Genomic DNA, 15,019 nt, shown 5'->3' on the forward strand with positions numbered 1-15,019 from the left:
TTACACAGTGACATGTAGCTTGAGGCATTGGTTTCAGATCTTGAATGGAATGCAGGAGAAATTGGAAATTGTCATCTCTTTAATTATTAATTAAGAAACGATAAGAGCCCATGTATCAATACAGGTTTGGGGACTCATTTATTGAACTACAAGAAGACAAATTGATTTTACAGAAAATTCAGTCCTTGTTTATACAATAATTTTGAAGGTCTTTTGTCAAAATTTAAATCAACCCTTTAGTAAATGTCTTTAAATGATGGAATTTTTAACCAAATCGTCTTAAGGAGTTTAGGTTGGTTGAAAACTCTGGTTTGAGAGTTTATTGGCATACACAGATTCAGGGTTAAACTTTTTTCGTTAGAAGACAAGATTCTAATACTTTGCATTTTGTATTTATTGGGGTTTTTTCATACTGTGATAGGAAATGTTTACTTTGTATAACAGGCACACATATTGCTCTAGAATTCTTTAGAATTAAAGGTTTGAAAGGAAACAAAATAATTTATGCTCATTGTTTTTTCCATGTAGCAACATATAATGCAAGTCAGCAGAGTAAAGTTAGAATTTGTATTCTGTACATTAAAATGGCTTTAAATGGCAATTTATGGGAATATAGTCAAATCGTTTCATGTGACTCATTTTGTGGTTTTGTACACGATCATATTTTCTGACATATATGTTTTTTAGAATCTTGAAAGAGAAACATCTTCAGATATGGAAAATGCATGTTTTTTAATCCAAAATGTTCTTTAATTCCATTCAGTAATGGTCATTTGTTAACCTTGAAAAAATTAATTTCATCCGGGATGAATCCTGGAAATTTATATTTAGAAAAGCATGGAAACTATGAGATGGACCATTCTTTAAAAATGTACCTGCTTTTGTCAATATTTCTTTATCACTTTATTGCTATTATGCATGTAATATTTCTTTTATCATGTCCCATTATATTCTGTTGAGTAGGTGTATTGTTATTTTACGTTATACCTGTAGATTTACATGTAGATTGGCATGGATACAGATTACATTTTCCAACATTAAAAATGAGCCTGTGAAGTTTGTTCATTAAAAACACATTTTTAAAAACACAAGTGAAAACATTAACCATGTACCCAAGCATGAGGATATTGTAATTCCTTTCCACAGTCCATCTGTCATTTTGTCCATCCATCCATCCATCCACATCCATCCACATCCATCCATCCATCCATCCGTCTGTCTAACTTATCAGAAATCCTCAGTATGGTTAGGTGTCTAATGTCATGTAATCATCTGAACAGAATATGTCATCTTTTTTGTCTAAGACCCTGGAGGCTCAATATGGTTGAGCTATCTGGCATCATGCAATCATCTGAACAGAATGTGTCATCCTTGTTACACACCCTGGTGGCTCAGTATTTGAAAGGTCAAATATACCAAAAAGATTTCATTACTATGACATTTTCAATTATTTTCTGGTTGAATTTAAAATATACACTCAAAGCAGAAACACACAAACACACATGCACACACACATATATTTTGATGTTGTATTACCACCCTGGTTCACTGTCTGCAGTGAAGGGTTGTATATGTGGGTCAGGGCTTTTGGAATATGCAGTGAAAAGCATGAAAATATACAATGGTGTGTCGTTGAAATTGCTCTATGTCTGACTTGAATTTGCAGTTTGCTATATCTGAAAATATGATAAATTAATTTTTTTACAAACAGGGTTATAATCATTTTACACTTGTTATGTGTTAGTTGTAACATATTGTTATTCCATTCTTGTTATACTATGATAATTCATGTCAAAAAATGTTTAAGATCCATTTCAGCAAATTCATTTTTAAATATCTGTGTTTTGTTACACTCAGAAAAGGCAAAAGTGAAAGGGAAAGACAAGGAGGAAGAGGGGCTAAAAGAGAAGGCCCCTAGGGGTGAGAGAACTGTGGATGAAATCATATCATCCCTTCGGAGTCAGTCCAGATCAGGGGAGTGAGTATAAGAATATTGTAGCAATGTTCTGAATATTGGTTAGAACATTTGTCATATTGACTCATTGATAATACGCAATAATCTGTACAAATTTTGGCCCAGATCTGCAATTACATTATGCACTGGTACTTATGCAGTTTCTTCAAAGTTATTAGTATCAAGGCACATCATTTTCAAATGTATTTTGCAACAATAATATATGTCGTATGCACATTTTATGTTATAATGAGGACATATTTTGTAATAATAATCCCCATTTCAAACTTATCCACCTTAAGGCATCAATTTGCAACAATAGTTTTGAGTCTGTGCTATTTACACTTTTTTGTGTGTGATAAATACAGATGTTACAGCATTTCTTTACTATGAAGCTGTTAATTATAACACTTTCAATATGAAGCTGTTAAATTGTATGTATAATGCACTTCATTGCAAGGTGTGTCACTACAAGGTGGAATATACTATAAGGTTCACACAGACAGTGTTATAATGAGGGAGTACTCTATAGTTATCCCTTACCCTTTCACACCCCTCAAGCATAACACATCATATCCTTAGTAGGGAACTGAGCCAAAAGTCTTTATTTTTGTGCTCAAAGAACCACAAGAGTATTTGTCCAGAAAATATGATTTTTTGTGGGGGATCAGTTTGTTTGAATTTCATGGTTGATATACACCATGAATTAAAAGATACAGTAAAATTTATGATGGAGTGGATAGATTAAGATAAGGTTGAGGTAATAACATTTATGAAGGAGTGATTGAATAAGATAAAGTAGTGTAATGAGATTTATGAAGGAGTGGCTAGATTAAGACCAAGTAGGGTAATAAGATTGATGAAGGAGTGGCTAGATTAAGATAAAGTAGGTTAATATGATTGATGAAGGAGTGGCTAGATTAAGATCAAGTAGGGTAATAAGATTGATGAAGGAGTGGCTAGATTAAGATAAAGTAGGTTAATATGATTGATGAAGGAGTGGCTAGAATAAAATAAAGTAGGGTAATAACATTGATGAAGGAGTTGCTAGATTAAGATAAAGTAGACCAGTAAAATTGATGAAGGAGTGGCTAGATTAAGATCAAGTAGGGTAATAAGATTTATAAAGTTGGGCAATAAGAGTTTTGAAGGCATGGCTAGAATAAGATAAAGTAGGGTAATATGATTTTTTTAAGGAGTGGCTAGATTAAGTTAAAGTAGACCAATAAGATTGATGAAGGAGTGGCTAGATTAAGATAAAGTAGACCAATAAGATTGATGAAGGAGTGGCTAGATTAAGATAAAGTAGACCAATAAGACTGATGAAGGAGTGGCTAGAATTATATAAAGTAGGGCAATAAGATTGATGAAGGAGTGGCAAGAATAAGATAATGGGGGGCAGTAAGATTTATGAAGGAGTGGCTAAAATAAGATAAAGTAGAGTAATTAAGTTATGAAGGAGTGGCTAGATTAAGATAAAGTAGGGTAATAAGATTTATGAAGGAGTGGCTAGAATAATATAAAGTAGGGCATAAGATTGATGAAGGAGTGGCTAGAATAAGATAAAGTAGGGCAACAAGATTTATGAAGGAGTGGCTAGAATAAGATAAAGTAGAGCAATAATATTGATGAAGGAGTGGCTAGATTAAGATAAAGTAGGGCAATAAGATTGATGAAGGAGTGGCTAGATTAAGATAAAGTAGGGCAATAAGATTTATGAAGGAGTGGCTAGAATAAAATAAAGTAGGGCAATAAAATTTATGAAGGAGTGGCTAGATTAAGATAAAGTAGGGTAAAAAGATTTATAAAGGAGTGGACAGAATAAGATAATATAGGGCAATAAGATTGATGAAGGAGTGGCTAGAATAAGATAAAGTAGGGCAATAAGATTGATGAAGGAGTGGATAGAATAAGATAAAGTAGGGCAATAAGATTGATGAAGGAGTGGATAGAATAAGATCAAGTAGGGTAAAAAGATTTATAAAGGAGTGGACAGAATAAGATAATATAGGGCAATAAGATTGATGAAGGAGTGGCTAGAATAAGATAAAGTAGGGCAATAAGATTGATGAAGGAGTGGATAGAATAAGATAAAGTAGAGCAATAATATTGATGAAGGAGTGGCTAGATTAAGATAAAGTAGGGCAATAAGATTGATGAAGGAGTGGCTAGATTAAGATAAAGTAGGGCAATAAGATTTATGAAGGAGTGGCTAGAATAAAATAAAGTAGGGCAATAAAATTTATGAAGGAGTGGCTAGATTAAGATAAAGTAGGGTAAAAAGATTTATAAAGGAGTGGACAGAATAAGATAATATAGGGCAATAAGATTGATGAAGGAGTGGCTAGAATAAGATAAAGTAGGGCAATAAGATTGATGAAGGAGTGGATAGAATAAGATAAAGTAGGGCAATAAGATTGATGAAGGAGTGGCTAGATTAAGATAAAGTAGGGTAAAAAGATTTATAAAGGAGTGGACAGAATAAGATAATATAGGGCAATAAGATTGATGAAGGAGTGGCTAGAATAAGATAAAGTAGGGCAATAAGATTGATGAAGGAGTGGATAGAATAAGATAAAGTAGGGCAATAAGATTGATGAAGGAGTGGATAGAATAAGATAAAGTAGGGTAATAAGATTTATGAAGAAGTGGCTAGAATAAGATGAAGTAGGGCAATACAATTTATGTTGATTATATCCAGATTGAATTCTGTTTTCATTTTATTTATCTAATCACCACTGGACAGTGAAATCACACCACAACAACTTTGAGCTTTTGTTCAAGATTCATAGAGTCTCTATGGTTAGTTTGCTGGACTCAAGACTAGAAGCATGTAGGTTTGAATTCTGCCCATGCTAGGGCAGTTTAGCTGCTGTGGTGTGTCACTGTGTAAAGCACTTCAGTCCTGCATCCATGGCAATGCATTCAAGTGCCATTCAAAACTAATCAGTTACCTTATGGCAGTGTACTCAAGTGCCAGTCAAACTAATCAGTTACATCATGGCAATCTAGTCATTTGCCATTCAAAACTAATCAGTTACTCCATGGCAATGTATTCATGTGCCATTCAAAACTAATCAGTTACCCCATTGCAATGTAGTCATGTGCCATTCAAAACTAATCATTTACTCCATGGCAATGAATGTATTCTTGTGCCATTCAAAATGTATCATTTACTCTTTGGCAATGTAGTCATGTGCCATTCAAAACTAATCAGTTACTCCAAGGCAATGTAGTCATGTTCCATTCAGACCTAATCAGTTACTCCATGGCAATGTAGTCATGTGTGATTCAAAACTAATCAGTTATTCCATTGCAATGTATTCATGTGTCATTCAAAACTAATCAGTTAATCAATCATAATTTTTGTTCTGGTGGGTCTGGTGTCTTATTTACTGTTATTATCTGTAGGCTGACTCAGTGGATTGAGATCAAAGTTCACAAATACAAATTTATCACAGTAATGTTTAGGTAAAATTTGGTTGAACCATAGTTATCAATATTAAACATGGTTTTGACTTTAAAATTAGGTGAAAGTTTTTAGAGATAGACTGTGGACACTTTCTGCCACTGAAGAGCATTCATTACACTGAATATTCATGTGCTTTCATGGGTATCAAGTTTTGTGGTTTTTAAAAACAAAACCACATTGTTTTTGGATGCTTAAATTTCTACATGTGTTTTGAGTGACAGATTTATTTAAATGTGTAACACCTTTTGTTAGGTCAAGAAATTAGTGGCTTGAAACATCCATTGAATGTATAGTGAAGATTTATTTTATATGGGCCTGATTGATCCTTGTTTCATGCTCCTATTTTCATGGAAAGTTTCTTTATTTGTGAATTGGTCAGAATGTTTGTTATATAAAAATCTGGTTATCCTTGATTGTATTTTTGTACCTGTATTGATCAAATGTATCATAGACAAGTTTGTGTGTCTCTTGGTTCGTAGGGTTCAGTGTACTTTAACTTTTTCTTTCAGACTGAGTGAGGCTGACAGAATGATTCAGGAGATCATGGACAGGGTCATGTCCAGAGCAAGTGCTGGAAGTAAGTTGAATGTTTAGAAGTGGAGGCTTTGTCTCTTGATGTCATCTGTATTATAATGCTTTGACACGTTTCATCTCTTGATGTCATCTGTATTATAATGCTTTGACAGGTTTCATCTCTTGATGTCATCTATATTATAATGCTTTGACATGTTTCATCTCTTGATGTCATCTATATTATAATGCTTTGACATATTTCATCTCTTGATGTCATCTATATAACAATGCTTCAACACATTTCATCTGTTGATGTGATCTATAATACAGTGCTTTGACATGCTTCATCACTTAATGTCATCATTTTTATGAGGCTTCAATACATTTAATCTCTTGATGTCATTTGACACATTTTATCTCTTGATCTGCTGATGTAGCAAAGGTTTTGTTTGTTACTGGATAGTTTAAATTTATGTATAACTGTTCCAAAGTGTTTTTTTTTATATACTGGATTGTTTAAATTTATAACTTACTGGTTAGTTTAAATTCAAGTGTAACTATTATGATGTGTTGTTTGTTATTGGACAGTTTAAATTTAGTATAAATGTTACTGGGTAGTTTAAATTTAGTATAAATGTTACTGGGTAGTTTAAATTTAGTATAAATGTTACTGGGTAGTTTAAATTTAGTATAAATGTTACTGGGTAGTTTAAATTTAGTATAAATGTTACTGGGTAGTTTAAATTTAGTATAAATGTTACTGGGTAGTTTAAATTTAGTATAAATGTTACTGAGTAGTTTAAATTTAGTATAAATGTTACTGGGTAGTTTAAATTTAGTATAAATGTTATTGGACAGTTTAAATTTAGTATAAATGTTACTGGGTAGTTTAAATTTAGTATAAATGTTACTGGGTAGTTTAAATTTAGTATAAATGTTACTGGATAGTTTAAATTTAGTATAAATGTTACTGGGTAGTTTAAATTTAGTATAAATGTTACTGGATAGTTTAAATTTAAGTAAAATTGTTCTTAGCATTAACTTCTAGTTTCCTTAAATAACTCTTAGAATCAATTCCAATTTTCACAATTCTCACTCTACACTTTCTGATCCAAAATTTATTATGTTCCTACAAATATTAATACAATTTGAAGTGGCGTTTTTCAGAAATACAGTTTAGGTAGAGCTTTTAGCACTTATACTGTCCAATTTAGACATGTTTGATAAAGCTTTTGGAGTTTGTAATGGCTGATATATTATGTATGATGGAGCTTTTGGAGTTTGTTTTGTCCAGTTTGGATAGGTGTGGCAGGCAGATATGGTAAAGCTTTTGGAGTTTGTAATGCCCAATTTAAGTAGGTATGGAGGAGCTTTTGGATTTTGTAATACACAGGTGTGGTAGAACTTTTGGAGTTTGTAATGCCTAATTTAAATAGGTATGGTAGAGCTTTTGGATTTTGTGATGCCCAATTTAAGTAGGCATGGCACTGCTGTTGAAGTTTGTAATGCCCAATTCTGGTAGGTGTGGTAGAGTTGACACCTTTAATGCCCAATTTAGATAGGTATGATAGAAATTTTGAAGTTTGTAATGCCCAATTTAGATAGGTATGGTGGAGGTTTTGAAGTCTGTAATGCCCACTTTAGATAGGTATGGTAGTGGAGATTGTAATGCCCAATTTAGATAGGTATGGTGGAGGTTTTGAAGTTTGTAATGCCCAGTTGGGGTATGTATGGTAGAGCATTTGGATTTGTAATGCCCATTTGTAAGTAAGAATGGTAGAGTTTACAGTGCCCAATTTAGGTAGGTATGGTAGGGGAGTTTGTAATGCTCAATTTAGGTAGGTATGTTAGTGGAGATTGTAATGCCCAATTTAGGTAGGTATGTTAGTGGAGATTGTAATGCCCAATTTAGGTAGGTATGGTAATGGAGTTTGTAATGCCCAATTTAGGTAGGTATGTTAGTGGAGATTGTAATGCCCAATTTAGGTAGGTATGGTAGAGGAGTTTGTAATGCTCAATTTAGGTAGGTATGTTAGTGGAGATTGTAATGCCCAGTTTAGGTAGGTATGTTAGAGGAGTTTGTAATGCTCAGTTTAGGTAGGTATGTTAGAGGAGTTTGTAATGCCCAGTTTAGGTAGGTTTGTTAGAGGAGTTTGTAATGCCCAGTTTAGGTAGGTTTGTTAGAGCTTTTGGAGTTTTAATGCCTGATTTAGGTAGATATTGTAGAGTTTTTGGAGATTGTAATGCCCAGTTAATTGGCAAAGTGAAACATAACAAGTGAAACATAACAAGTATAGATAAATGTTCTAAAGATACCAGAGAGTATACATTGACTGAATGAATCTGGTAGTGTGAAGTGCTGTGCTAGCAGAAGATAACCTTAGATGTGTGGGGTATCTGGAAACAATATTCATGTCTACTGTAATCTTCTTCTAATTGAGCATCTCAGAAAATGGGTCATTTGCATGAACGAGCAGCTGTCTTGACACTGGGTGTATTTCAATTTTTTGTAAAGCTTGCAAAAGACAAGTTATTCACCACATTTCATGAATGTCATGCCAAATAAACACTAAGGTTAGATGCCTAATGTCATGCCAGATAAACATTATGATTAGATGCCTAATGTCATGCCTGATAAAGAGTAAGGTTAGATGCCTAATGACATGCCAAATAAACACTAATGTTAGATGCATAATGTCATGCCAGATAAACACTAAGGTTAGATGCCTAATGTCATGCCAAATAAAGACTAAGGTTAGATGCCAAATGTCATGCCAAATAAAGACTAAGGTTAGATGCCTAATGTCATGCCAGATAAACATTATGATTAGATGCCTAATGTCATGCCTGATAAAGAGCAAGGTTAGATGCTTAATGACATGCCAAATAAACACTAAGGTTAGATGCCTAATGTCATGCCAGATAAACACTAAGGTTAGATGCCTAATGTCATGCCAAATAAAGAGTAAGGTTAGATGCCTAATGTCATACCAAATAAACACCAAGGTTAGATGCCTAATGTCATGCCAGATAAACACTAAGGTTAGATACCTAATGTCATGCCAGATAAACACCAAGGTTAGATGCCTAATATCATGCCAGATTAACACTAAAGTTAGATGCCTAATGTTATGCCAGATAAACACTATGGTGAGGTGCTTAATGTCATGCCAAATAGACACTAAGGTTAGATGTCTAATTTCTTACATAACCTTATCATTATAAAGTTGAATATACCTTCTCAGTTTCTCATAATTTTGATATTATAAAATCATCGTGATGTATGCTTATGTGCTACCTTATAACATCATTGGCCATATGTTCCGTTACTATAAAAAGAGGGGTCTGAGTGACAGTGGTCATATATCATTCACACATCTCACCTCTGTTTGCATGAGTTCAGGTCTCGGCTTGACAAATATGGGTATGTGAGAATGCTTGCCAGTAGCTTACCATGGGTTGGTGGTTCTTCCTGGCATCTTCCTAGGTTTCTCCTCCATCAGTTATACTGGTTGCCATATATAACCTATCATGGGCTGAAAAATGGCATTTAAGCCCCACAAAAATCAAACCAAACCCGAAAGTAATGAATCCTAGGATTTATTTCCAGCATGTTATACAAAATCTTCAGATTCTGCACCAAGGACACACAAGAGCAAAGATCGCAGTAAATACAATAAAACTTAAGTCTCATAAAGTCAGAACGAAATTTACAGCATTTGATGTAGTAGCAGTTTTCCAACTAAAGGGAGATAATCCACAATGAGGCGATTTAATGATTGCCACAAACCACAGTTTTTTAAATTTTGGAAATCAATGATTCATCATTTGAAGATAAGCATATCTTCCTTGATATTAGTGATGTATCCATGAACTTATGTAATGAGCAAAACGTCTTTTTATTTGTTTGTTGCAGAGCCATGAAAATTAATAGAAAAGAAATTCACAGTTCTTTTTCTCATCTTTATTTAAAAAAAGAACCTGAACCTATGAAATGTGTCACACACTGATCAGTATATATTTTGACAGTAGCTTGACATCATAATACCTTGGTGTTGTGCATATTTTTTTTCTTCTTTTTTGTTGTTGTTACATGAACATTATGAACTTGTTAAATGAACTGTAAATGCATGCTTGCAAGTTTTGTCTTTGATTCCAATAGATTCTTTTTATTTGTCTTTCATTCCAGGTATGACCAGTACTCCAGATACAAAGAAAGGTAGGTTTGTAGGCATCTAGTTTATGAGAAAATAGAACAGCTTGTGTAAGAAAGGTAATTTATTCTTTGTTTGAAAAAGAGGATCCAATTATTCAGTATCTAAAAGTGTTATAAAGTGTGGCTGATGTTTTAAAATGTGACATCATTAAAGTTATGTTAAATATTCATTGAATTTACCTTATTGTGATATTCATTTTATAACAGTTTATTATTTAATTTTGAGTAAAAGGTTTCTGTTCTTGAAGTTGTGATTTCATATCTTAGCTATTAAGATTCTGAATTCCTGCTATTATTAAGAAAAATTTACCTAAAGAGATGAAACTTTTCAGATCTATAGAGATACTTGTACATTTTTATATTGATTAATCAAATATATTTTGTACTAAGTGATTGCATAATGTTATAAAATAAAACAAGGGACTATTGTTTTCATTGGAATATAATATGTTGCAGTGATGTAGACATGGTCTGATCAGTATTTACCATTTATCTTTGTTTATAAGTTGAGTCCAGTTGCAAACTGCACATATCCAGCTCTACCATTACATGCGCTGGCAGATCTGGGTCTATGCTGTTTCTTAGATGTAATCAGTAGAACAAACAACATAAACCCTGATCTCCCAGTGTTTTGTGTGACAGCAAATCGGGGTCTAAGTTGTTTGCAATCAGCCTCAACTTATAAACATTTATATGCAACGTTCCAACAAAATCAAACGATACAAAGAAATAATAAAATTATCATTGAGGATCTGGCAACAAGAAAAACATTCTTTCATTATTCTTCTTAAATATCATGAACAGGGATTGGCAGTCTGATTAAAATCAGATCTCCGCTGTCCTTCATGAAAGTCTGGCAGAGACCGCTTAGGGGTCATGTTCTTGCAACCTTTGAATTAGTCAATGGAAATGCTTTCGGAAATTTGAAAGTGAATCCAATCATTCAACACACATTGATGTTCTTCATTCAAATTGTTCTTTCTCCCAAATGCAAAGATATCATCTGTTTGGCTGTAAATATTAGCAATTATGGTAACAACATGGATTTCCAGGACATGACCCATAAGCTCTTGCTGTCTGATTTCCATGTAGGACAGTGAAGATATGATTTTGATCAGATTGCAGGGATGTCTACCTTCAAATACTTACTAGAATTTGGATGTTTTTGGATGGTTTGTGACAACTTCAATAAGTCGGACATGGTATGATCTGTTTAGAAATTAATTTTTTATAGGTATTGTTATGACTCTATGGTCATAAACTAATTAACAGAAAAAAGCAAAACCCACATGTTTTGTAGAACTTAAACAATTTAGTTATCAAAGTTATAAATGAAAATGTGAGAGGAACTTACAGTAATATAAAACCAAACTAATCTTTATAAAGGTCTATGAAATTCCTAAATGAATAAAAAGTTCCTTATAAAATTTAAAAACTGGAAAATTGTACTAGTCCTTCAAGAACTGTGATATCAAGATGGCATTGTCCAGAAATCCTTCAAAATACAACAGCAACACAAGAAATGCAAATGACTTCAAAATTGGAATGAAGCTGATTGCTCAGTTCTCTCTTTAAATACACTGTCTATTATAACTGTATTTTGCATAAGACACCACACGACAGAATACACCACCCATTTTGCATCAAACTTGCATATTCATGTGACCTAGCCCAACCAATGGGAAGTTACCGAATCCTTTTAGAAATGTCAAAACACAGTCAGCCACTGAGAAAGTAAACCATAAGTGCCATTTAAGTCTTATTATTAAGATTGTTATTAATAATTGTCAACACATAAGCATCTATTTATAGATCCTATGCAATTCTATGATCTTAACATAATCAGGTCATGTACGCAAAACTGACTAAAGATATTCTGTACATATTATAGCTCTGAATACAAATTATAACAAGTCGACAAAATCATGTACCAGGAGTTACAGAAAATATAGATATACATAACAGGTATGTCAGGTTGTTTCAAATGTCATAACAACTCAATTTCATCCCTTTGTTGAAAATTATTAAGAATAAATTGGTTATTAAGTATTACATGTTAAAAGGAAGGTTCCAAAAAATTCATTGAAATATACACATGAAAATTTATCTTTTATATTTTGCTTCCTAAACAAGTCAAACATTTTAACCCAGATTATTGCTGTATTCCTTTGGTCCACATTCAGTCCTAAAATCATAAATTCCCCACAAAACAGAGAAATCTTGTAATTTCAATTGTTTTTCTTTTTGATGCTGTTTTAATATGTATTTTAAACAAAAGTTAAAATGTGCTTATAGAAATAACACTCAGTTCAGTGGATAAGAACATCTATGAATATTCATTCATTTAAATTTAAAATATTCATCCTAAAATAGTTAAATTAAAAACCTATATCAACAAATATATATCATTAATTGAAAATGAACTTATTATACTTTTCATTCTTTCATTTCATTTTTATTTGCATTATTAAGTTCTAAGTGTTGATAAAAGAAGAATTTTTGATTTAATAATTTAATCATTTTCTTTGAAGTATATTTTTTGCTTATTAAGTTTATTAATGTCTCCATACAAATTAGATACCTAGTGTAGTTATGTTTCATTGAATACTTGGTGTATGTTTGGTGTCTCATGTATATTCATGTAGTAAGATACAAATTTATACCAAGATGCACTGGTACGCAATGATTTTATCAAACACCATGCATGCAGATTTATTTGTCACATATCTATGCACAAAATTTATATTAACTCCTTTGTGATCTATCATCACCTTTCAATTACAGCATTCGGCATGAAAAGTGGTCCTTCATTTTGCCATTGCACACATTGTCATTTGATTTTAAATGTTTGCATTATATTACATGCTTTAAATAAGCTTTTGTTGGAGAAAATAAAAACATTAGATGACTGGTATGCATGCAGTCAGTCATGTTATACCATATTTATTCTGAAGGCTATGACAATCAAGTCATCTTTCAGACCAAAATGTATTCATCTATTAAAAGTTAGAATTACAGGAACATGTCGTAAGCTGTGAGTTTTTATGGTTTGTCTTGATTTCAAAATTCCAGTAAGAAATATATGAATATCTTTTTATTGTGAAAAATGAAATGCAGTTGAATTCAGATGAAGAGTTACCTTGAGGAAAAGTTGTTGTTACATGATAAAAGGTATAACCTCAGTCTCAATGATACATCATAGAAGGTATAAAACCTCAGTCTCAGTGATACATGATAGAAGGTCTAAAATCTCATTCTCAGTGATACATGATAAAAGGTATAAAATCTCATTCTCAGTGATACATGATAAAAGGTATAAAATCTCATTCTCAGTGATACATGATAGAAGGTATAAAATCTCATTCTCAGTGATACATGATAAAAGGTATAAAATCTCAACCATGAAGAAGGTTTGTCCATGTTCTCATAACTAATTTTAGTTTTGTTTCAGGATCATTTTAAAGTTAGTCTGCATATACCATTGATGCATGTTTTACGTTTAGTGGATTATAGTCATATATTTGGAGATTTGAAGATGTTAATGGGAGAAGGTACATTACATTTGCAAGTTTGTTAGAATTTTTTAGTTGCCTGCCATGAAATTGCTATCTGTCATCTTTTGTGCTTTCCCTTTATAAGAATTGTATGGTGGCTAATCATTTTTAAAAAAATTTATTTATGTCCAGAAGCCTGTATGTCAAAAAAGAGGTAATAATATAATGATTATACCTCTATTGAAAGATGTATGTAAAAATATTGGTATTTTTTACCAGTATTTGGAAATTTGATCAATTAATGTTCCCATCAGTTTCAGTGCAGTTGTGGAAAATAATCCAAAAGATGGCAGACATTTTCCAGTGAATGTAAATCGAACTTGAATCTCAGATTATAAATGTGTTAGTATTGATTGTCATCTGATCAGTGTTGGATTTATTCCATGATGGACTGGACCATTTCAGCCTCAGAAGCAGACCAGGATGTGGATGAGGATGCATACACCACCTCCACAGTTGCACACACTCCACAATCACCTGTTGAGGGCACAGTTACATCACCCTCAAAGTCACCCAGCACCTCGGGTGATGGGTTATCTAGCCCATATGATGAAGACGAGGGTTCAGGAGGTCTCTCTTAACCTTTGCTTGGTTAACACATAGAGTATGACTTCAAAGAAACTAGTACAGTCTTAACAATATATTAGTATTGCAATGTCCTCATTGTTCTGTTTATCAACATCATTAAAATGCTTTAATGGACCATTTCCTAAATGGCTAAGAATCATGGGGGATTCACTTCAAAAATGACTTCTTGTGTGTGATTTGGCTCAAATAATTTTTTTTTATATATTCAGTCAAATGTCCGAGTAATACATAAGACTATGTTTGGGTACACCAAAGATCTTTTACTATTATATCAAAGGTCTTTTCTATTTTAAAATACACACTTTCCATGATTATTTTGAGTACATTCTTGACGATACTAAAAATATTGTCCAAATCAGCTATTTCATTTATTGTGTACATTCCTCCCGTTTACTCGAGTTGCAGTTGTTTAATTACTGTTTATGATTTGGCTACAATGCAACATCAAGATGCTGTCTGACAAGCTGTAAGACATTTTGTCCTGTGTCTGCTCTGTGCTTTTTAGATTGAACTATTTACAGTAAAACCATTTACAAGAAGTTGAGCTTATTGGTAGTAAATAAATGTTAGGGCTGACATGGTGATAGGTCTTGTAAAACTATCCACTAGGTCATCTGACCCTACAGATGAAGGAAGAAAGATCCATTGATTAATTAGTTTTATTGTATGTGTAATCAATTCATGACTTTATGAGTCGTGTCAATTATGAAGTTCAGTTTTTT

General features: G+C 32.7%; 1 protein-coding gene across 3 annotated transcripts in view; it reads left to right on the plus strand.

Moving 5' to 3' along the window:
• The window catches only part of LOC149800271 (uncharacterized), a 171,543-nt gene that overhangs the window by 34,279 nt on the left and 122,245 nt on the right, over positions 1-15,019 (plus strand). For 2 of the 3 annotated variants that reach the window (XM_089959840.1, XM_089959841.1), the window contains 4 exons: positions 1,858-1,978; positions 5,936-6,003; positions 10,129-10,158; positions 14,115-14,279. In XM_089959840.1, coding sequence (XP_089815966.1) covers positions 1,858-1,978; positions 5,936-6,003; positions 10,129-10,158; positions 14,115-14,279 — 384 coding nt within the window. The remainder of the gene's footprint in view (positions 1-1,857; positions 1,979-5,935; positions 6,004-10,128; positions 10,159-14,114; positions 14,280-15,019) is intronic. The other variant, XM_089959843.1, reaches the window with a different exon arrangement.

Source organism: Sinohyriopsis cumingii, chromosome 5, assembly GCF_028554795.1.
Source record: "Sinohyriopsis cumingii isolate HCF-2022 chromosome 5, ASM2855479v2, whole genome shotgun sequence".
In the NCBI taxonomy this organism is placed as follows: domain Eukaryota; kingdom Metazoa; phylum Mollusca; class Bivalvia; order Unionida; family Unionidae; genus Sinohyriopsis; species Sinohyriopsis cumingii.